Here is a 24,205-nt window from a genome sequence, read left to right on the forward strand (position 1 = left end):
ATTAAACACTTCAGTATACGTACATTCGTATGTACGTATCAGTGGTCCTCCGCTTGTACAGTGGTAAGTCTACGGATTTACAAGCTAAAATCAGGGGTTGGATTCCCCTTAGTGAACTCAGCAGATAGCCCAATGTGGCTTTGCTATAAGAAAACACACATACGTGTCAGCGAGATTGTGTGCAAGGATTATTCTGTTTTAGTCACACAGAAAATGAAAAACAAAGTTAAACCAATTGTAACTGGTCTTATTTTTATCACGTTATACGTTAACTCTATCTTTTATGAATAGCTATTATTGTAATGTTTTGCTGATTTATAATTATTGTTTCGTTTGTTATTGTTAAACAAATAAATGAAATTGCCAAGTTTGAAGTTATAAAAATCTGTTTTAGAAACACTCATAGGTTCTCCAGACTTTTTACGTAATATTTAAAGGAATGTTGTAATACTGGGTATACCAGCAACAGGTGCCAGGACTTGTGGCAGTCAGAAAACACTAACTCAATCATCTCAGGAAACCGGCTGTCACATGGGGTCATCTTGTAGTCTGAAATAGTTAGGAAACGCATCATATATTCAATACTAATCACGTCAGCCCTCGAGGCTGACAGTTTTAAAATAATGTTAACTGAAAATAGACCGTTGGGTTCCAAAATTAGCTAGAAGGTCACAGGTCAATCATCGAGGCCACGACGAAGGATGATATCACCTTGGTGAAGAAGCTACATCGCAGGATGAAAATAAATGTATTCAGTGCTTTTAACTCTTCAAAAATACTGATACATAACAAGATAGTGGGTGGAATTTTGTAATATATGATATTTATAGAAAGTTAATGCACTGTTGTAATTTGAAGAAAAAATTAAGATAGATACGATATGGTAAATAGAAAATATTCTGTGTTTAAGCAAGATGAAGAAAAAGCTATCGATACGTTATTGAGATAGTCTAGAGACTGACTATTGCAATTTTATACCATGACTTTGTAAAATAAACAAACTTATATTACAGTGACGGCAAACCAAAGGTAAACATTCTGAGCTTGTTTTTTACACTCATATTTAGGAGCTGCTAAAAATTACCGGAAGATCGTTTAAGACATTATCGGAAATGATTCTACATGAAATAAATTATCAGAATCATTCATGAAAAAACTCTTATGAGGTTACGAAAATGAAAATTAACAGTTGTGATTATTTTCTTATTCAATATTTATGACTTACTAAACGAGCGTAATTAATGTTTACTTTTCTCTCTTTTATCAGCTCACCTTCGAAACTATAATCAAATAAACTTAATACTAAACCTCGTAAAAGCTCTTTAAATCTTCATAACTGATGGAAATGTTACTAAATCCAGATAAAATTTGGCTATAAAGTAATTCATAATTAAACAATCAGTTAAAGACCTGTGCTACATATCAAGAGGATATCTGAAAATTTTAAAGAAATTAATAGTATATTAAATATTCTAAAAGTTGTCCGCAGTACTGAATTCAATATTTGTAGTCTTGTGTAGACATTTCCGGTATTACGTATGTATTGAAATTCAACTTTGCTACAAATTACACATTCATTTTTATATAACTAGAAAATTTCTTCTTGGTAAACAACTGTTAGGTAAGTGGTCATATAAAGTAAGCTTTTCGCTTATCATAACCTATGCGATTCTAATTGTACATATTGAGATCTCATCAGTGACTTTCATAAACTGCAATAAGTTTTAAGTATCATTACTGTAATTCGATTTTACGAAAACAAGTATATTATAAAAACGGTTTATATACTTGTACCATTTACAAGTTAAATTAGTGAAACATGGAAAGTTAAAAACATTACTTAACCCGTACATTATTACTAATCTGTAACTGTACTATCGACCCAATATGCTGAATATTCTTGTACATAATTATGAAAACTAACGTAAATTTTGAGCAGTTGATACTTCATATTGCCTCGTGAAGTTTATTTAAACCATAAATGTAGAACGTTAGAGAACACCCTATAAAATGTTAAAAATAAATAACAGATATTCACTTATAATTAGAACACTGCTTTATATATCAACAAACTATTAACGGTCATAACCCAATCGGCAAACTTTTTATACATCATTTATTATTCTGAGTAATAAAGTTTAGGAAATTACCGTTAATCATGCTGATAAAATTCCATGACCAGTGTCTTATTGTTATGCTATTCTGCATTTCAGGCTGATATGTTTTAGTTACCAGCATTTATTATTACGTCATTCAGTATCTTCGTGTTCATAATTGTTGATAACAAGCAATTATCACTATATTGTTCAATACATTACTGTAGACTGAATAGCTGAGAGTTTTGTTACGCTATTAAGTGCCTTATTTCAAATTGATAAAACTCGGAACATCAACATATGGCAAAATGCTATTCAAAAGTTCTTGAGAAAGCGATTTTAGAATGTTTTTGTTATAGAAAAAGTATATGCATACATACGTGTGTGTTCATGCTTATAAGCATATTGTAAATGGTCATACAATGATTATATTTAATATTCTTTGTACAATTAGAAGCTTTAAGCGATATGTTATTTTTGTTTCGAGAATTGTGTATATATCTATAATTACCTGTACTTTTAAAATTTTCTACAGGTATTTGGAGCACTCTTGGTTTGTATGGCAAGAAAATATTTTGCACATTACATGCGACAGAGTTATTTAATAATTTTAGGTATTAAATAAACCCTGATACTTCAGAGGTTCAAGCAACTATTATTTTGTCATCTAATACATTGTATCAATCTATAATTATATTCATTTTCGAAAGCTTAAAGCAATTAATTTATTTTTATTGAGGATTGTGTATAGAATGAATTATTTGATTTTTTAAATGTCTATGGATAATAATTTTTGGTTCTGACGAAGAGAAAGAATTTAGAATATTTCTATTATATAAAACCATAAAATACCATCTAGTGTTTTTCGAAATAATACACATGTAAATTATCTATGGTTATTAAAGTTAAAAAGTTGTTTATTTGTTTATCAGAGAACCACTCGGTGATCTTTGGATCAGTCCCACATAAACTTTTAAAGATGATACATTGGACTAAATGATACGTCATAAGTCAGTCATTAACCAACCTCAATCATCTCGAACATTCCCCAGGGCAAAAATCTAAGGACTTCACAGTTTGGGGCTAGCTTTTATTCCCTTTTTATATGTTTGTTTTTCTTGGAAACTTTTGAGTTATTTCGCTTAAAATTGTCCAACATTCATATTTTGGTCAGAGAAAATGGTAAGAAAAGCACAAGGTCAAGTCCTTAAAATGCCAGGGCTACATCTGAAAAAAAAAATCGCTTTTCATGTGGTCATTGGTCATGTCTATTTTGAGTGTTCAAGAGTAAGATTACCTTAAGATAAGAGTAAGATCTATTTATTATGACGCAGGAAGGAAAAATAATTTTTAGTGTGTCTATCAATGAGCACTGAGAATATAAACAAATACTGAAGTTGTAGAGAGGAATTAGAAAAAGTGATAAAGTAAAGTAATTGTAACACCATTTCCGTAGTGCAAATTATTTGCAAAGTAAATTATGTGTGAAATAAATTATGTATATAAGTATAAATTATTGGTTTAATTTTATTAGTTCAAGCCTTCCATTTAATCCTTCTACCTTCATACTTAGGATGGGTTCCTCATCTTCTTATTTGTAAATTTGAGGTTTCTAATCTAACACAACATCGAAACATTTAGGATAGTATAATGCTAAAAGGTTTGGTTTGTATTTCGCGCAAAGCCACACGAGGACTATCTGCGCTAGCCGTCCCTATTCTTACAGTGTAAGAATAGAGGGAAGGCAGCTAGTCATCACCACTCACTGCTAATTTTTGGGTTACTATTTTACCCATAAATAGTGGTATTGATCGTAACGTTATAATTATAACAAATAGAATTATTTTCAGAGTTAAAACCTTTATGTTGGAATTATTTGATATTCTTAAATTTTTATATTTTATACATATGAGTTTGAGTCAGTTTTTTGGGAGGTTTAATACATATGAAAAAGTTTCTGCGTTCAAATCTTGAAACAATAGTTTTTGCTTCATTTTGTGTATCAAATTCTTTCCACCCTTAAACGGTTAAGCCTAAATGACTATAGTTTGGTATTCTTGGAGATTTAATATATATAGAAATGATTCCGTATTCAAAATTTTGATGCAGTAGTTATTTTATATTCTATAATCTATACAATAAAGTGTATTGGTATATTGTAGATATTATACATATAGAATTATTTCTGCATTTAAAAGTTTAACTTTTATTGGTTTACAAAAGGTTGTATACACTTAAATTTCTTTGCAATTTTAAAATATTGAGAACAACCTTTATTTCATGTTCTCTGGGATTATGTACATTTAGATATATTTCTACACTTAAAACTAATATTAAGGCAAGAGTAATTTGAGGTTCTTTGGAATTAAACTTATTTATTTATTCTTATTTATAATTCTAAAATTAAATATGGTTACATTTGTTTTGGGCATTTAAAAATTCAAAATAACAGTTGTTTTGTGTTTTCCAAAACTGATGAATATTAGTCATCCTTTTTGTGGAATTTGAAGAATCAACACGTTTCAGCGATCAATACGTGGACAGTACCTGCACTTTACTTTTTAATAAATGATCCATAACAGCTTGGTGAACAACTGAAACTTCAAAATATGAATATTAAGAATTAAAAAGTAAGACAAATTCCAAGGTCACCTTTACAATGACAACACGTGAGAGAAGGGAGATTGAAACTTTAATTGGAAGATGATCAACAGCTGAACACTTAAGAAGACACTACAAAGAGGAAAGATAAATGAAAAAACATTGTTTTCTGGTTTTGAAAACACGTTCGAAAATACGTAGAAAATTGATGTAAGTCATATGAACTTATTATCCACATGTTATCAAAACAATGTAAAAAGTTTTGAATGCGAAGAACATTGAGAAAATACGGTCGTTATCGATGAGAAAGAGTCAATCAAATATGAATTCAACATAAAAGCGTAAATGATAACATTGCATTCTAATGGTTATATTTGTACACAATTAAAGATTACAAAATAAGATGGTTTCTCAACTGAAACAAATAATGTAACATTCGTTAATACAATAAATATTTGTATAAAGTCTGAATTACATATTGGTAAAACCTTGATTGAAGAAATTAAATCACCTTTGTCTCGTTCGTCATGTGCAGGGATTAACAAACTTCATAAGCGATTAAATGTTGATATAAATTTGTCAGTTTCAGTTTTATCATCCAGAGTTGAAACTGATAAATTTATATCAACATTTAAACATAATACTTCATAAAATAAAGATTCATCAAAAGATGGATTCTAATAAAAATAATGATAAAATTATGGATACCAATTAAAATTATTTGGCTTCTTTAATGATTTAAAAAGAACCTATTCTAAATATCGATATTAGATTTTTCTGGGGAAATGGTTTGTTTGTTTGTTCTTGGGGTGCTATTTTACTAACGAATTGACCATCACATTATAACGCTTGCTACAGTTGAAAGGGCGAGCATGTTTAGTGTGACTGGCATTCGAATCCGTTACTCTCGAGCGCTTTAACCACCTGACTATGCTGTGCCCTGGGTAATGTAAGCAATACCATTGTTTATACTGATGTAACTAATGCAGATTATAAAAGTATATTTTACTTTACTCAAAAGAGCAAATTAAATATAACAGTTTTTCCCTAAATTTTCAAGTGTATGGTGAAATCAATTGGAATGTGTTTTGTGTGTTTATCTTATAGCAAAGCCACATCATGCCATCAACGGAGTCGAAACGAACCGCTGATTTTAGCTTTGTAAATCCATAAACTTACCGCTTTACCAACTAGGGACGAGTAGTTTAAGAGATATTCAAATTAATTATCAGAATAAATCAAGTAGTAAATATATACTGAACTCAATAAGTAATAAAATTAAATACATTCAAGCTATTTCCCAATTCTAAGATAGGAAAATAACACTATGTAATAGTACAGAAAATGGCCATTATTCCCTTCAAACTTTGCTTTTGTGACCTGGATAATAAAATTTAGAAATTAACCTATTTTCTATGTAAAAAGGGCAAACTTGCATATTTTCATTTACATAAGGTCTGAATAAAACAACATATGAGTCAAGATCTACATGTATTTATATTAAAGTTATACTAAAATGTTTTCTTTATACGCTCCTTTGTAGCAGCATTCAAATTCCAGTATATCTTGGTGGTGGTGCTCGCCTCGCCTTGCTCCTCTGAGTATAGTCCCATGTTATCCTTGAAATTATCAAGATGAGCGTCAAGGATATGGACTTTCAAAGACATCCTGCGGCCCATTCTGCCGTAGTCCTTCACCAGAGCCTCAACCAGTTCCACATAATTTTCGGTCTTGTGATTGCTCAAGTAGCCCCAGACCACTGCGACAAAACCGCCCCAAGCTTTTTTCCTTCCTACTGAGATTCTCGGGGAATTCTGTGCACTCCAGGATCTTCCTTATTTGTGGTCCAACGAAGACATCAGCTTTGACCTTTGCCTCGGACAGGTTAGGGAAGAAGTCTCGAAGGTACTTGAAGGCTACGGACTCCTTATCAAGAGCTGTGACAAATTGTTTCATAAAACCCAAGTTTATGTGCAATGGTGGGAACAACACTTTCTGGAGGTTAACTAGTGGCTCACACTTGACATTGTGCCTCCATACAAAAAACTCGGTCAGTTGTGGCCAGTGCTTTCTGTTGTATTGCGCTGCGGTGCCCCTGCTGTTCCAAAGGCAAAGATAACAAGGAAACTTGGTGAAGCCTCCTTAGAGATCCATCAGGAATGCCACCATTTTGAAGTCTCCGATAACCTCCCAGCCATATTCATCATACTTCAAGGCTTCTAGCAAGGTCTTGAGGATGTTGTATTCCTCTTCGAGGTGCACCGAATATGCCAGGGAAAGAGAGATATAATTATTCCCGTTATGGAGCAGCATAACTTTGAGGTTTCTAGATGAGCTATCAATGAAGAGGCGCCACTTATTCGGGTTACAGGCAATTCCAATTGCCTCGCACAGACCGGATACATTGTGGCAGAAGCAGAGCCCATGTTGACGAGTGAAGAAGCTTGAAAAATGTCGGTGACGCTTCCTCTGACTTGCGACTTGCACTCTTTAATCTAACAAATCCCACTCCTTGAGTCTAGATGTCAAAAGCTCGGCATTCGACTTTGTTAGACCAAGATCTCTAATCAAGTCTTTGAGGTCTCTTTGGTTGGGGTAGTATGGGTTTCTCTCACCAGGTGCACCTCTGAAATTGTAATCTGGGTCTTCAACGTCTACCTCCTCTTCTGATTTGCTGCTCTCTTCTGAGGATGGCTTGAAAATTCTTGTAAGTTCGAAAAAATTCTCTATCAGCTACTCAGCACTAAATCTACCTGAAATGTTCTGGTAAATGGGTAAATTTGAAAATTTCATTATACATGTCACAAAAGCGAAGTTTAAAGAGAGAAATAGGTATTTTCTATTTACTTTAGGCGTAAGCAATTGGGAAATAAAACTTATTGCTCAGGAACAAGAAAAGTAAAAATTTTGTAACGTAGTGTAATCAGAACGAAAACAATATGATTTTGGATTATCTTGATGTATTAAAAGTTTGTGTTAGAATTAATAACGATAGATATATCCCACGGAAGATTACAATGTTTTGTCCAGAAATGGAAATTAAATTATTACTTAGGTTTGTTAACAGTTACATTAAGTAACGTCAATATAGAAACTGGATGTTTAGTAAGGAAGTTTGTGTCCAATAATTTGTTTAATGTTTTTAACCACGTTTTCTATAATAATATTATATTTGAAGTTCTTCTAGCAACTCAGACAAGCTTCAGTAAAAAACAGATAAATTTCATTTCATATTTCTTGAAAATGGAAAAGAAATAACTAGTGCTTGTAATAAAATTTTTTATAACTATATAAACTCTTTATTAACAATAAATAAGTTTTTATTTTCCTTAGGATAATCATTATGAAGAAGCATCTGAGGGACCTATTAGTTCACCTGGAAACAGTTTTAAACTGAATGATAATGGTAGTTATGATATTGAAAATAAATAATTAAAAAGTTTAAAGAGACAAGTGATAATAATGATGTTATCAGTTTGTCATTAGTTGAAGAACGTGCTCATAGTATAACCAAAGTTAATGACAATATACAATTAATATTCTTAATAGAAATAAAACGGCTTATATATACCAAAAGGGTGGTTATTAGTCAATGATGATTTTAATACTGATAACAAAAGTTCAAAAAGTAAAGTATATAGATAATAATAAACTAAAAGTCGACATCATAACACGATAATATGATAAAATATTTATGGCTTATAAGTACCTCAATGTTTGCAATGAAATATTGATATCTGTGATGCTAATAATATATATATTTAATATCTCATTACACCAGTAGGATATTTTGACAAAGTGAACTTGAATTATCTTAATAAATTAAACAGAAAGATTAGAAAGTAATATAAATGAATTAGAATGAAATTCGAAAGAATAAATATATAACAATCATGTAAGTAATAATATTAAACTCAAATTGCGTGAGAATTACAATATTTAGAAAAGAATCATAATAAATGATGTAAACAATTATAGAAATATAAATGTCGGTGATTCTTCCGCAGAAAATAATACTGGTACTAAATCTTACGTGGATTTTAAAACAGATTGTGTAACCAATGAATTTACTTTTTCTGCTATTGGAAATGTTGTGTGTAATGGTAATGCAATAACTACGGATGTATGTTTTTCTTAATTTCATTTTCATAATATTGAACATGGTACCCAAAAAAATATAGTAATCCAAAAAATCATTGACTTGAGAATCATTGTAAGACTTTCTGACTGAAGCCTAGAATTTAGTTTTTAAATTACAAAGTGAAGAAAAAATAAGTACGTCAATTTAAAAAGAATGAATTCTGTGCATCGTAAATCTGTTTTATAAAACTGAAACAACTTATAAAATAATGTTATCCACATAGACGATGATACTGACAGTCATGCATACTTAGAAATATAAAAAATTATAGATTTATAAATATTTCAGAGCAAAAAATAAAGAAGTAGTAGTTAAAATTAAACTAGTTTAATAAATATAAGTTATAAGAACTGAGTTGATAGGGCTGTTTCGATTAATATGTAGAATTTGTATACAAATTGGGCATTTTGAAATAACTGTGGGTATTTTTCTTAAATATGATTTTTATGAGTTTGTGCACTTTGGATATTGTTTTGCATTTTCATTTTTTACTAACTGTCCTCCAGTCAGAGGCAAAAGAAAATGTTTGTTCTTTTTGTTATAGCGAGTTTGAGATATTTTTCTGCTTTTAAAAAAGTATTTCGCGTTTTTGAATTATTTTGCCTGATATTTAAATTTTGGGATTCGATGTTGTGGGCGGCCCGGCATGGCCAGGTGGGTTGAGGCGTTCGACTCGTAATCCGAGGGTCGCGAGTTCGAATCCCGGTGGCATCAACATGCTCACCCTTTCAGCAGTGGGGGCGTTATTATGTAACGGTCGATCCCACTATTCGTTGGTAAAAGAGTAACCCAAGAGTTTGCGGTGGGTGGTGATGACTAGTTACCTTCTCTCTTGTCTTACACTGCTAAATTAGGGACAGCTAGCACAGATAGCTCTTGAGTAGCTTTGCGCAAAATAAAAAACAAACAAACAAACAATCGTTGTGCTGGACGTGGCGAAAACAACCTAATTTTCAATATAATTTGCTAAAGACGTTTCACAGCTTTGTTTAAGTTGTAAGATAAGTAATGTTTTAAACTTTTTCTATGTTGTTGTTGTTAAGCATAAAGCTAGACAAGGGTATCGAAACTTGTTTTTAGCGATGAAAGTCTTCAAACTTACTGAACTTACATTGTTGATCAAAGTGTGTTCATCAGCCTTTTCAGCGTTGACAGTGATCTTTCATCTTAGCAGTTGCTTGACATGTGGTGTAGGCATGCATGTCCTTGAGATTAACAGGACTACCGGGAAAGTTAATTTTAGAGATTGGTTGCATATCATTATCTGCATATTTTGTTCATTGGATTCTAACAGTTTTTCAATGAATCCTATCTTGCAAGTTGTGTCAAACTGAACAATTTATTTCTAACTCTCAAAGTCTGTAGGATACGTACTAACATTTTTTGATACCATTACGGATGTTCTCTGTAGGCATGGACTCTAAGTTTTCATGTGCTACTGTTATGTAGTCTAGTGTAAGTGACTGTTTACCAGTTATTGGTAAGAAGGTCTTAACTTTATATTAAATTGAGAGTAAAAATCACTATCCTCCGTCCAATCGCATATTTCTTTTTATTTTCCTTGATCTTTCGGCCTTATATGTCTTGCATCCTGACAATTATTTACAATTTTTCTCATATTTAAGAAATTAATCTCATAATTCCTACATGAATGTCTTGAGAGTTTCCTAGCAAACGAGAAGCTGTACTGGCATCCACTTGCGAATTTTGTAATGAACGACTTGTTTAACAAAACCTCTATAAGATTACACTTCATAATTGCATCATTATACATATTTCTAATTGTTTCATTTGTAACACAAGGCATCCTGACTCTAAGGGCACTTGAGGCTTTTCACTATCATCATTTGTAGTGGATGTTAAATCTTTCGTCATAGCTTTATACCTCATTTTTAAGGCTCGCATTGCATCTGAATGGGTGCTCCATCTTGTGTGTGGTAACCTCTTTTCTGTCGAGAACCCTGGAATTTGAAGCACATTGTATAGGCGCTTTTATAGGTGGGATGAAAATGAAAAAAACATGAAACTTCTGAAGAGAGGAAAGAATAAACGCGCCTCTTAGCAGTCCACAACACACTGTTCAACCAAATTTAACAAATGTGTTCGGAAGCAAATATAGTTTGAAAGGAGATTCTTTCTTTGGTCAAAACATGCATTGCGACATGTTTGCCGTTCATATTGAATACATTGTTGTGAGACTGCCTATGGTAGTCTTGAATTGTTATATCATTCTTTCAAAAAATAATGAGAATTTTAACAAGTTTCTATACCTGTAAAATTAATTTTCGTTAATAATGTAACAAATCTCTCTACAGACCGTCATCTAGATTATATCCAAAAGTTATTGTTAGTTGATTCGTGTGTATAGGCGTGAAGTAATACTTGAGTGTTTTTATCTCCTGAATAATAGTAGTGAGAACTTTTTTGTTTAATATTTTTAAATATCCATCAGGATAAGTGTGAAACATTATCTTTTCCCTTATTTGCACTATATATGACTGACCCCGTGACATTTTTAGATTTAATACTTCCAACTTTCAGTATAGTGTGCATATCTTCACAAAATGTGGCAGTCTTTAAATTAATATTAAAAGTCTTTTACATAAAAATTATATTTTAGTGAAATAATTTTAATAAAATAAAATAAAGATATGTCCATTAAGATATTGAGTATTTGTTTTTAATAGTCCCTGTGCAAAGTAATTTTCATGTTAAAATTAAAAGTACTTTTCCTCACCCCAAAAATCTCAAATTTTCTTTCTGTAATCGGTTAAGCCTCCTAAACGTATTTCAAATATCATTTTTAGTAAAAGATTATAGCATATTTGTTATTTTCTCTACCATATGTCAAAACCGAATCGGCCAACTTGACCGACCTAGTAATCACCAAAAATTGAAATAAATCTAAACTACCCTTTTTTTAGAATGACTTCAAATTTTAATATGAAACTACATTAATTTATCTTAGCAACAATATACATTTATTTGTAATTAAATATTATTGTTTTAATACTATTTGGACCATGTCTAACTACTATCTGCACCATAATAAGTTGTAATCACTCGGATTACGTTCAGATCATGTTAAGCTATCCAATTACATTATTCACGAACTACTTCAAGTTGTTTGTGTACGTAACTTGTGAAATATTTTTATTACATTATTATTATTAATAATTTTACTTAATCTAATCTTAACTAACCTACAAAGATCTCTATGTTTTCATTTTATTAGTTTTAAATCGTTGTCTCAGTTGTAAGATTTAGTATGTTTCACAAATTTGTCAGAGTTTTAAGATAAAAGATGTTTTAGAATTTGGAGTTGCAAAATACAGGGAGTTTTATACATTTGTCTGAGCTAATAGTGATAGGATACTTTAAATATTTGTTTCATTTCAAGATAAAATATCATAAAAACATAACTTTTTCTGTGTTGTAACATACATATCCTCTTAGAACTTTGAGATGTAATATATAAGAATTTTAGATCTTTGCCTAGATTATAAAATGCAGAAGTTGTGTTTGTTTATATTTTTCTTAGCTATTAGAACATTTTAAAGTTTGTATGAATTATATGATACAGAACACTTCATAACTTTTCTGAATTCTACGATTCAGAACATTTTTGAACATTTTGATTTGTAAATTACACAACGCTTTAAAGATGTGCCGAAGTTCTAAGATTCGAGACATTGCCTAACTGTTTAAGATACACAGTTTTCAGAACTTTGTATTATAAGATATTGGACGTTTTATGGACTTGTGTGGGTTGCAAAATCAGGTCGTTTCAGAACCTTGTTTAGGATTATATGATAAATGACGTTTAAGAATTTTGATTTGTAAGGAATGGGAGGTTTTAGAGCTATTTCTAATTTATAATATACTGCAAATTTTAAAACATTGACTTAGTTGTAAGATACAGAACATTTTAAATCTTTGAGTTGTAAAATTCAGGATATTTTGTAACTTTGACTGAGTCATAAAATACTTAACATATAATATGTAGATTAAAGTATTTTTTTGAATACAGATGAAATCCACAAACTTTTGTGTTATATACATAAGAGCTAAGGCGATTTCAATAACTGTTAGTTGACTTCTGCCTTAATAGTGATTACAAGGACTTACCCCCTGCTGGCCTCAGTAGATGAGTAACGATGCAAGTTTTAGACACATCTCACCATATATTTCTTGTTGCTATGATACAAGGATGGAGGACAGCTTATCCCACCTGCAGCGAAATACTTGACTATAAGGTACATCATCTATTGCTCAATAACACCTATGGCTATATTTCATGAAAACTGATACGCATGTTTGATTTGCCGAATTCTCACGTCATAAATAGAAATATGTCTTCGCAATGCATTATCTATGTGCCATGTTACATGGACCGTGTGTATAAAAGAAACCTGGTTTCCTCAACTTTAAATCGGTAGATGATCATCACAAGAAACAGGCCGAGAAAATCAACTCGTTACTTTCTATACAGGTAAGCTACAATATAGTTAAATGTGAAATTTAATCAGGTGAGTCATTAGTACACACTGGAACTGAAGAACCTTTAAATAACTTCAAACTAGCCGTTATAGACAAATAAAAATGCTTTTATTCTTCTTCTCTTCTTCGATGGTAAATTCCCTAAAACGACTATGGTAGTCCTTACATTGGAAAAACCTCTCATGAAGTATTTTCAAGATAAGAATAACATTTAAAACCCTCTTCCTTTCTATTTGAGCACATGAATAAAAGTAAATACTTTTGTTTTTCGATTTAAAATCATTGACAAAGAAAATAATATAAATAGAAGATTAACCAAAGGCGCTCTACTTATTAAAAGAAACTAGTGTTAAACAACATGCGGGTTTAAAATTATATATTAATTTTAATTTTTCCATATGTAACAATTCTGTTTTAGTTGGATTTGTTTTGTTGCTTAATATCGTTTTTGATACTTAAGGTTTCATTCCGTTATTCAAATATATCCACTAGACGATAGTAGATAAACCTAGCGAAACAAATTTATTTGTTTTATTCTTAAGTAAAGCTTTGATAATTAATTTTTATGTCGTATTTTAGTTTTGTAGTTCATAATAATAAATACAATTAATGTGCTTTATGCGACGGTATTTTATTGTGCAATTTGGCCTTTGCAATAATAAATGTAAATCAAGATAACACACACTACTGTTTACATCTTAGACTTTTATTACTAAACTATTGTCTCCCGCTAGTACGGCGGTATGTCTTAGGATTTACAACGCTAAAATCAGGGGTTCGATTCCTCTCGGTGGGCTCAGCAGATAGCCCGGTGTGGCTTTGCTATAAGAAAACACACACACATACTAAACTATTTATTGAGTGTTTTAAGATACTTCCATAAATCCCATCTTTAAATTTATTTTTTTTTCAGATTATCATGAACGATCCCGAACTATACGCACGTGCACACCATTTTCAAGTGCGAGATGCACGCCTTGTTCTCCAAGTCTATGGTCAGGCTATGCAAGAAACCACAGACACTGACATTGTATTGGACATCGGCTGTGGAACTGGAGACGTTACAAGAGATATCATCCTCCCGCATTGTAGACAAGCACGATATTTGGTAGCTACTGACCGTTCTTATTCCATGATTCAATTCGCCAGAAAGAAGAGTTTTCACGAGAACATATGCTACGAAGTTTTGGACATCAGTAAGAATGTTTGCAATTTCAAGAGCAAGTGGGGAAACTTTTCTAAAATCTACTCATTCTACTGTTTGCATTGGGTTAAAAACATGAAGACAGCTGTCGATAACATTAGCTCCCTACTCGTGAAAGGTGGCGAATGTCTCTTAGCTTTCGTAGCACAGTGTCCAGTATTCGAAATGCACGAGCACCTGGCACAGATGGATAAATGGAAAACGTACATGCAAGTTAGTAACTGTTACAGATGTGTTTATCGCGCTTCTTTTCACAGTCATTTTTCTTGTTTTACTTCTTTTAGTGTTTTAAATATTTTTCAATAAATCATTCTATGTTCTCTTTTTCAAAAAGCCTACATGATGAAAACTAAGTTTGGATAAACAACTATACGACATACTGTGTATATCACAAAATAAAGTTATACTTTGAAGATAGATTACAGTAACAAAATTAATACTTATATAAATATGTTTGTGCTGGAATGACGTGATAAAAAGAACTATTTAACTTTGTTTTTTAGGATGTACAGCAGTATCTACCAGACACTCACAGAAACGCTCAACCGGCTTTTCTTTTCAGCTCATACTTGATGGAGAGTGGCTTGGAGGTTGTAATGTGTGACCTGGTCAGCATGAGCTTTACATTTCCAAATACAGAAGTTATCAAAGGTAAACAGTTAGAATGGACATAATTTCAATCAAAATTTCCTTAGAATATACTTTAATTCCGAAAATATAATTTATACCGATTTATAGTATCTTCTTTAAGACAATCATATTGCAAATATCAAGCGTTTAACACTGCAGTAACTTTGCACAAATTAAATATAGTTCACATTTAGTTGCATGCACAAAAGTCAAAAGCTGTCAGTGATTTATGCCCTATTCATAAGATAAAAGAATCACAAAATAAAACATATTTGAAAACTAAATGATATTCATTTTTATAGAAAGTTTGGATGCGACATCTCCATTTACCAAACATTTGCCAGACCACTTGAAGCAGGACTACACTGAGGATTGTATAAGGTTTCTTCAAACTCACGCTAGAACAGAGGTGGACGACAACGACAACGAGGGTATTCAGTTCTCATACAAACTTATCGTTGCTCACGCTAGAAAAGTGTAACAGATGTTTTTTGTAAAGCACTGACCACTCGAACATATATTTTGACAAACGTCCGTGCGTGTGTTTATTCTTCTTGTTACTATTATTTATAAAAATCTGTAATATAGTCTTTAGCCTAGTTTTGTTCAGCTGGTGTACACATATGATATAATATGTGCAGAGAAGTTCTCACAATAAAGTCTTTTATATTTAAACAAAAAAAAATCAAAATTCGCGTGTCTTATCTTCTATTATAATGAATTTTGATTGTAAAAAACATGGCATACATAAAGAAGGGGGATTTTAAAATAATAAGTTGTGTGCAATCTATGATAAAAGAGAAGTAAGAAACGTTCACAATGAACTCAGATTACGTTTTTGAAATTATGAAATTAAATATTTTCTAAAGTAAGGCAAATAAAATGAAATTAATAGAATTAAATAAATTCAGATTTTACTATGATTAGTTAAACATGCATGGTGTTCTGTACAAGTACCATCATTTTCAAAATTATATTTAGCTGACACTCTTTTACCCAACCCAATTTTCCTTGTCGAATTTACCTGCTGGTCATCTTACCATCTAAATATACATAGAGAGAGAGAAAAAAAAGTGAGAAAATTAGTTTTAATATGTATATAAAAATGTACAAAGATGAAAAGTTTTGTTTTCAACTACATTAGGAAAATATTGCAAATTCAAATAAAACTCTAGCTCAAATATATAAACTTTCACTTTACAATTTTTGAACAAAGTTACAAGTTATAATACACACTACAATATATAGCATTTCCTACTGTAGTATTAATAAACATTTTGACGTGTTGTTTTTCAAACGTGAGTTTGTTCATAAAGCAATAATTCAATTTTTAAAAACAGTATCTCAGTATTTCGAGACGTATTTTAAGAAATTGAAAATTTCATACACAGCATTTTGAACGTCAGTTATAAACTTTCTCCACAAAATTAAATTTTTCCCATTGTTGCGTATTATATACGTGTTATAATTTATCTCGGACAGGACTTCGATGTATTATGTTACGTACGTTGCGTATTACAATTTCTAAAAGTCGGAAAATTTTAATTTTAATTTAGAAGTTAATTGAATGTAAATATATGTATCAGATTTATGATATTTTTACAAAAAATTGATCCACACAAGGCCTGGCATGGTCAGGTAGGTTAAGGCGTGCGACTCGTAATCTGAGGATCGCGGGTTTGCATCCCCGTCGCACCAAACATGCTCGCCTTTTCAGCCGTGGGAGCGTTATAATGTGACGGCCAATTCTACTGTTATTTGGTAAAAGAGTAGGCCAAGAGTTGGCGGTGGATGGTGATGACTAGCTGCCTTCCCTCTAGTCTTACACTGCTAAATTAAGGATGGCTAGCGCAGATAGCCCTCGAGTAGCTGTGCGCGAAATTAAAAAAACAAACTGATCCACAGAATTTTCTTTCTTAAGACAGACATTTTAATATACAAACAACAATACAATTTACAATAATGTTTATTACAAATAATAATTTATATACAACTTTTTTACAAACTAACAAACAATCTTAACTCTCTATCTGGTCTGGAACTGAATATTTTATTGACGACAAACGAATAATTCTATGTTGATATTGTTACACTAGCCTCACCCCATTTACAAACTGACTTTTCTCCAACAAAGATATCTAATGCCCTTGTAGTAACACTAACGTCCGAAATCAATTCACTAAAGTTAAACAGTTGGTAATGTTCGAAATCTATAATCGTTCCTGGTCACATATCTGATTTTTGTTGTTCTTTTTTCAATTAAAAGGCGTTTATCACAATTATAGCTTCCGAGGCTTATAGTATACTAACTATAGCAAACCAACAATTACATTGTGTCTCCGAGTGTTGCGATTTATAAAATTTAAGCCGAGGTTCTAGATTCTGGAAAGTTCAAATAGCGATAATATTGGTAATCAAGTATTTTACATACACATATCGCACATTGTTGATTCTTACGCTCGAAAATCTTCTAGAAATTTAAAGAATAGGCGGGACTTTCGCAATATACATCTACCACTGGGTGTTACATACATTTCTAAATATATATGTTTAACTACAACAAAGATTGATATTAAATATATATACATTAGTAAATCCATTACACGATTTACGTAATTCACGAGGGATACTCACAAGTTCCTATATGCTTTTCAAATTCAGCGTTCATAACTTACTTATAATTTCTGAGCAATATTCACTAGTTTATTAATGCAATCCTACAATTTACATCTTCATATGAGCAATATTCACTAGTAGCTGCCAGCCTTCAGAACAAACTTATTTATCTGAAGGATATTCAATAGTTATTCTATGCTTTCATAGTTTATTGAATTACCTAGAGAATTACCTATTTGTCTTCTCAATGAATTCGTGCTCTTCATGTAGAAGCAACTTCAAGGCTTCAAAGGACGAAGAAGAATTCGTTGTAGTTTAAGCAAAGAAAAAAGATGAACTAGAACAAGGTAGGAGAATCTTAAGTTATCGATGAATGAGAAATTGGCTGTGACTAAAACCTGACTTTAAATACTAAAAGTCTGAATTCAGGTAATAAGGTTTACCGAATTCTAATCGGTTAGAAATTCAGCCAAGTGCGTAGGTTAAAGAGAGGCTGCGATCATAAACTAGGTGCTGGCAAAGTGACATGAATACAGACTTGGTTTGTACTCACGCCCTTTATCATTCATAGATAATGTGCCAAAGAACTAGCGAATACCTATCTATCCTAGGTTTTCTTTCAACCAGCTACTTGTGGCCACGCTGCCTCCAACTTCCCCTTCCTGACAATGTAATATGCAAGCCAAATTTTCTTACTTGGAATCGATGCTACGCTACCGTCCGGTTTTCACACAGTTAAAACCAAGTTTCGGTAAGAAGTGATGGTTGTCGAGATTGCTCGGCTCCTACACGATCAAGCTGGCTCGATTTAGGAACCACCAATGTCACCTTTGACTTTTGGCCTTTGGAAATGCGTTTATTATCCTTCCTTATGGATATTTTCAATTAACCAGTTATGTAACATTTATGGAATGAATTACAATGTTCTAATCGTGGTATTTTCTGTCTCCCTATATTATATGTACAGTCTTAATTTTCGTGCTACAAAATTGTGTTTTATAATGAAACAATATTAACAAAGTACACAGTAAAAATGTTTGCTTATTCCAAATATTTCAATGTACATGACTTAAAATATTTTGTCATAACCAGATAAAACACTTATTTTGTTTGTTTTGTCTGTTTTTTTGGAATTTTGCACAAAGCTACTCGAGGGCTATCTGTGCTAGCCGTCCCTAATTTAGCAGTGTAAGACTAGAGGGAAGGCAGCTAGTCATCACCACCCACCGCAAACTCTTGGGCTACTCTTTTACCAACGAATAGTGGGATTGACCGTCACATTATAACGCCCCCACGGCTGGGAGGGCGAGCATGTTTGGCGCGACCGGGATGCGAACCCACGACCCTCAGATAACGAGTCGAACGCCTTAACACGCTTGGCCATGCCGGGCCTAAAACACTGATAAAACAAATAAAGTATAAAACATTTATACTTTTATGATATTGAAACTATTATTTGTGAATTTCATGTACTAGTAACAATTTCACTCACTTTTTAATATTTTAACTTCATCACGTTAAAATATCTTTGCACTATAGTTAAGAAAACCCCAGGTAAAACTGTTGGCTCTCTCTTACCAGATTGTGAGTGTTTTCTGTGACAACTTCACCACTAAAATGTGTGTCTTACTGTCTAAACTGAAAGATTGACACACTTTAATCAAAATCATGGGTTCATTCAATTTTCCCATAATACTTTTCAGTTTAATCTTATATTCATTAATTATTAACATCGTAAACAAATTATTTGTTTCCATGCTCTCATGGCTTTCTTTATATTTTCTTCTATTATTTAATAATGTTTCCTGAGTGTGGTTAATTTATTTGTTTTAATTTGTTTAAAACATTTACGAAGGATTCCATGTAATATTTTTCACACGTACATGTTTCAATACATATTACCATGTACACACGCCGCTATTATATTGGGTTGAGGAATAATTCGTGAGCGTTTTTCAAGTTAAAAAATATATTCATAAATGAAACGCTTTCGCAAATTATTTCATGTCATTTGGTAGATATTTTTTGCTCTAATAGATGGTGTGTTTGATTTTCATATGTCTTTAATTTTTGCTTTCATTTTCAGCTCATTAAATGGAATGTCAAGTGGACAAAATCGAGCATTTTCGACACCATCTGCTTTTCGCATTTAATTTCTTGCAATTTTGTTTACAACAATGCATACTATATACCTAGGTATTACATGAAAGAAAGTATCATAATAAATGTTTTGGGTGTAATGTGTTCATGCATTGAAGTATTGTATAGTATTGCATGTAATGCTTGAATGAAATTATTTTAAAACGCTCACGAATTATTCCTCAACCTAATATTTGGTCAAGTACCCAATCAATCTGTGTCGATCACGTCTCGGTGGTTATAACACGTAATATATTTCTCGTCGAATGGATTAATTTACAGCAGTTCGTAATTGTACACAGCTCGGTTTGTGTAGGTATATGAGTAATTTCTATGTAATTACCGACTTTATTTCTTCAAAGTTCACATATGGATTATTAACACATTCTGCTACTTAGTGTGCGATTGGAGGGTTTCCTTATTAAGAAAACAATGCGTTTATGCTTGGGATGTCATTAACTGTTTATTTCAATATACAGCGCAATGTTTTCGGTTGTTATCTCTAACGCCCAAGTTACCTGCAGACTCTACACTGTGACGAAAGTAAGGCCACCTATGGTCATCAAACTAAACTCGTTTTAATTTCAAGCATAACAAAACAACCAACGACTGGTAAAATTCAAACACAGCGAGACTACTGAACTAAACGTCAATTAATTTAGTTTAACATTAAGCTGTTACTATCATACTCCAATAAACAATATGAAAGATCTGAACTCCTTCATCAATCTTAGATCTGGCGTATTATCCACGAATATCGGTGAAAAATGTAGTAAGCATTGGGTAACACGCCTCACATTGTCCTCATCATTCAGTCAAATAGAATGATTTTCTTCAAATATCGGTTAAGATTTCGTATCAAAAGGTTACTTTATGCTTTAGAAAGTAAGGGATCATGGTTTATTTTCAATTACCAAAGTTCAACCATATGATTGTTCCTACTGTCAATAATAAAATGATAATTTTAGCAAGAAGTCATGACACTCTTTATGTGTTATTTTTTCAGTAAAGTACTCACCCTAATACTAATTCTAGCTTTAATAATTAAGTAGGAACCATATGGCTTAGTGTACACAAGGTATTTTGCGCTTTTACTTGGTTTCATAACTTTCTTTTCCAACTATCATATCATACTACTTTTTGATAATTAATCCCATTTCTATCAATCTAGGAAATGATGTTGACATTTCATCCACCAGCTGGAAATGATTGTTATTTCTACTTTCAATGACTTCTTTTCTGGTTTGTTAAAGACCACCAACTAAATACCTGTAGCTTCTTCTACTTCCTTGGGTGGGTCAAGATAACTTGACACGGTATCCTTGTCCTCTTACAATACCTTTGTTTCCTCCCAAATTCCTGGTCAAGCCTGTGAACTAATGGCTCATCCATAATGTATAGGTACAGCATATGGACGTATTTCATGCCTTGTATTTGATGTGTCTGCTATAATTCATGTGTTAGAGAACGATCTTGCTGCTTTTATATTGCTGACATGTACAGCAATTGCTCCCACTTACAACATTAGAACATCCATTCTTTTATCATCCAACCATAGTACTTTTTCTGTTATCACAATGCATTCTTGAATTGTTGTCCTGCACATTCATGTACGTCAACCACCATTGATCTTGGTCATTCCACATCTTTTTGGAGACACTGGAAGATTGATCCTCATGGTGGATAAGCAAACGAAAGTGACCCTTTCCATCCATCAAACATCTATTAATAAAATAAATTACAAGTCTTCACCACACTTAATACTCAGTGATTGAAGTTATCTCTTTGGTCCATGTGGTTTTTCTGATGTTCCAAACTGTGTCACCTAATTCTAAGAGAACATCTCCATGACATTCTGTGCTATTGTATCAACCAATAGATACGTTTTGGCTCACTTTGTAAAGTAGTCAATGATGATGCGTATGAAATGGTGATCTCTTTCAGTCTTCATATGTGGACAGGAAATGTATAGGGATAGCTTCTGTAAAGGAGTCCTAAAATATGCTATTAGAGTTTACCCTATATTAGTCAGTTTTTACTCTGGAAAGCACATACACTACACATCATCCACATACATCTCGACTCACTCACGACCAAAAGAAACATTTTCAAATATTAGCACAGTTGTGGATTACAACTTGGTGTTTTCTAATTTTTTACGTTGTGCAAAGTTTGAAGTATTTCTTATCACAGAGCAATAGGAATCACAAGCAATGACATTATTGTGTCAATGTGCGTGGATGGTGAATTTTCTGCCATAAAATTAGTGTTGATTGTGTTTTATGCAGACATATCTTTCTTCATTATATAGTATCTGCACCATATTGCATGGGAATATTCTGATTGAATTGATGTCTCGATAAATAAATACTAGAATAAAAAAAGAAAAACTTAGTGCCATGACACCAGGACGTATTGCAAAATTAACTATAGCACGATAAAGTATATACATATGTAATCCACTTTTTCTCTTGCAAAGTGAGTTTAAAGTAACACTTGCCTTATAATCCAGTTATATTTAAGCATGTCATACATTTTCTGTATGCTACAGTGGTATGTAACATATCTCAGTCTTCATAACATCTGTATGAAATTATACATTCTACTTGGTTCTACATCTGTGATAACACTGCTTCGACTCCATTGTTGCTTGTGCCAGTGTCAAGTAGAACCTCACATTCTTGGTTGTGATAGCCCAGCATTGGAGCGTCCATTAAAGTAATCTTTAAGGATCAGAATGTTACTATTAATAAAAAGTTGGTCACAAATCACAGTAGTATGATGTGAAACTGTGGATTCTCACTTCCTTACGAGTCAAAGTTAATCTCTCACGACAGTTACCTGGGCTGAGTCTGTCAAGACTCCATATTTCTCCACTGACTGAAAAATTCTCCCTCCATTTGCATGACGAAACACTTTCCTGGTTTCAGTCTCGAGTGTGCCTTTTGTATTCACTGAATCCATCTTTGGATTCTAAGATTCTTCCTAAAAATTGCAAAAGTAAAGCCATACACCAAAACATTGCCAGTGTAGACCTGAAATCTCTTCCATGACAGTCCCTTAAGTGTATCTATAAAAGCTGCTCGAAAATGGTTGGCGTATAGCACAGACAAAACAGAATAGCACAGATCATTTATTGTTCTAAAGGCAGTCTTGGTTCTGCTTTCATCTTCTAGCTTAACTAATTAATATATAGATGTCAGATCCAAAGTGTTAAACCCATAGTATTATTGTAACATATCCATATATTCATCTATCCACACAGTAAAGTGAAGACATCAACATGAGCTACCACATTCACCTGTCATACGCCAAAAGCTTTTTAAAAGCTGTGTGACTCAGTCCTGTAGCAAACATATTATATACAAACATGTCATACATTTTCTGCATGTTGTAGTGATACAGATTGTTAAATATTTTTGATTATTTAGACTGTTATGGCAACAATGACAGCATCGTGTGTCCATAGACTTGCTAACTTTATCTTATTCTACAGGGTGTTCGGAAAGTCACTGTGCACTTACATATTTATTAACAGACATGTTTCAATATAGAATGCAGGAGGTAAATATAAATGACAATTATAAACAATGTTGAAAGTGACCCCCGTTGGCATCAATACAGGCTTGGATCCTTCTTAATTTGTTTCTAAACACTGCTATCAGTTGCTGGCTTGTTGTAGTTGTTTTTTGAATTTCGCACAAAGCTACTCGAGGGCTATCTGTACTAGCCGTCCCTAATTTTGTAGTGTAAGACTAGAGGAAAACAGCTAGTCATCACCACCAACCGCCAACTCTTGGGCTACTCTTTTACCAACGAATAGTGGGATTGACCGTTACATTATAACGCCCCACGGCTGAAAGGGCGAGCATGTTTGGGACGATGGGGATGCGAATTGCTGGTTTGAAATAGACTGAATGAATGCTGTTATCGCTGCTTTAAATCATCCAGCGTGCGCGGATGATCTCGATACACTGCAGATTTTGCTGCTCCCCATAGATAAAAGTCTGGTGGATTAAGATCTGGTGAACATGGGGGCCACACGTCTTGGGAAATAATGCGGTCTCCAAAACATTCCTTTGATAACCGCATAGATCTGTGAGATGTATGGGCAGTAGTACCATCCTGTTGAAACCATGCGTAATTGATTTCATCACTTGTCATCTGGCTGATGAAGGTCAGAAGAATCTCCAAACAATAGCGCTCGCTGTTTATTGTGTTCATAAAGAAAATAAGATCAACATTTCGACGTCTGGAAATTGCAACCCACACCAACCT

The 24,205-nt window shown here is 32.6% G+C and overlaps 2 protein-coding genes and 1 long non-coding RNA gene across 3 annotated transcripts in view; 1 reads left to right on the plus strand and 2 right to left on the minus strand.

Moving 5' to 3' along the window:
* Nucleotides 1–368: 368 nt before the first annotated feature.
* LOC143225197 (uncharacterized) lies at nt 369–13,086 on the minus strand. The gene is made up of 2 exons (XR_013013676.1): nt 12,967–13,086; nt 369–724 (listed from the first exon to the last, which is right to left on the minus strand). It is a non-coding gene; the product is annotated as an uncharacterized LOC143225197 (long non-coding RNA).
* Nucleotides 13,087–13,192: 106 nt separating this feature from the next.
* On the plus strand, nt 13,193–15,863 carry LOC143225200 (juvenile hormone acid O-methyltransferase-like). The gene is made up of 4 exons (XM_076454205.1): nt 13,193–13,330; nt 14,252–14,755; nt 15,046–15,193; nt 15,475–15,863. Exons 2-4 carry the CDS (start codon nt 14,258–14,260, stop codon nt 15,651–15,653), a joined length of 825 nt encoding a protein of 274 aa, XP_076310320.1. The 5' UTR covers nt 13,193–13,330; nt 14,252–14,257; the 3' UTR covers nt 15,654–15,863.
* A 314-nt stretch (nt 15,864–16,177) lies between these two features.
* LOC143225206 (uncharacterized) overlaps nt 16,178–24,205 on the minus strand; it is a 102,369-nt gene continuing 94,341 nt past the window's right edge. Inside the window, exon 7 of the mRNA XM_076454227.1 lies at nt 16,178–16,215. Within this exon, the coding sequence (XP_076310342.1) occupies nt 16,193–16,215 (23 nt within the window). The 3' untranslated portion in view covers nt 16,178–16,192. The remainder of the gene's footprint in view (nt 16,216–24,205) is intronic.

The sequence above is a fragment of the Tachypleus tridentatus genome, chromosome 1 (genome assembly GCF_004210375.1).
Source record: "Tachypleus tridentatus isolate NWPU-2018 chromosome 1, ASM421037v1, whole genome shotgun sequence".
In the NCBI taxonomy this organism is placed as follows: domain Eukaryota; kingdom Metazoa; phylum Arthropoda; class Merostomata; order Xiphosura; family Limulidae; genus Tachypleus; species Tachypleus tridentatus.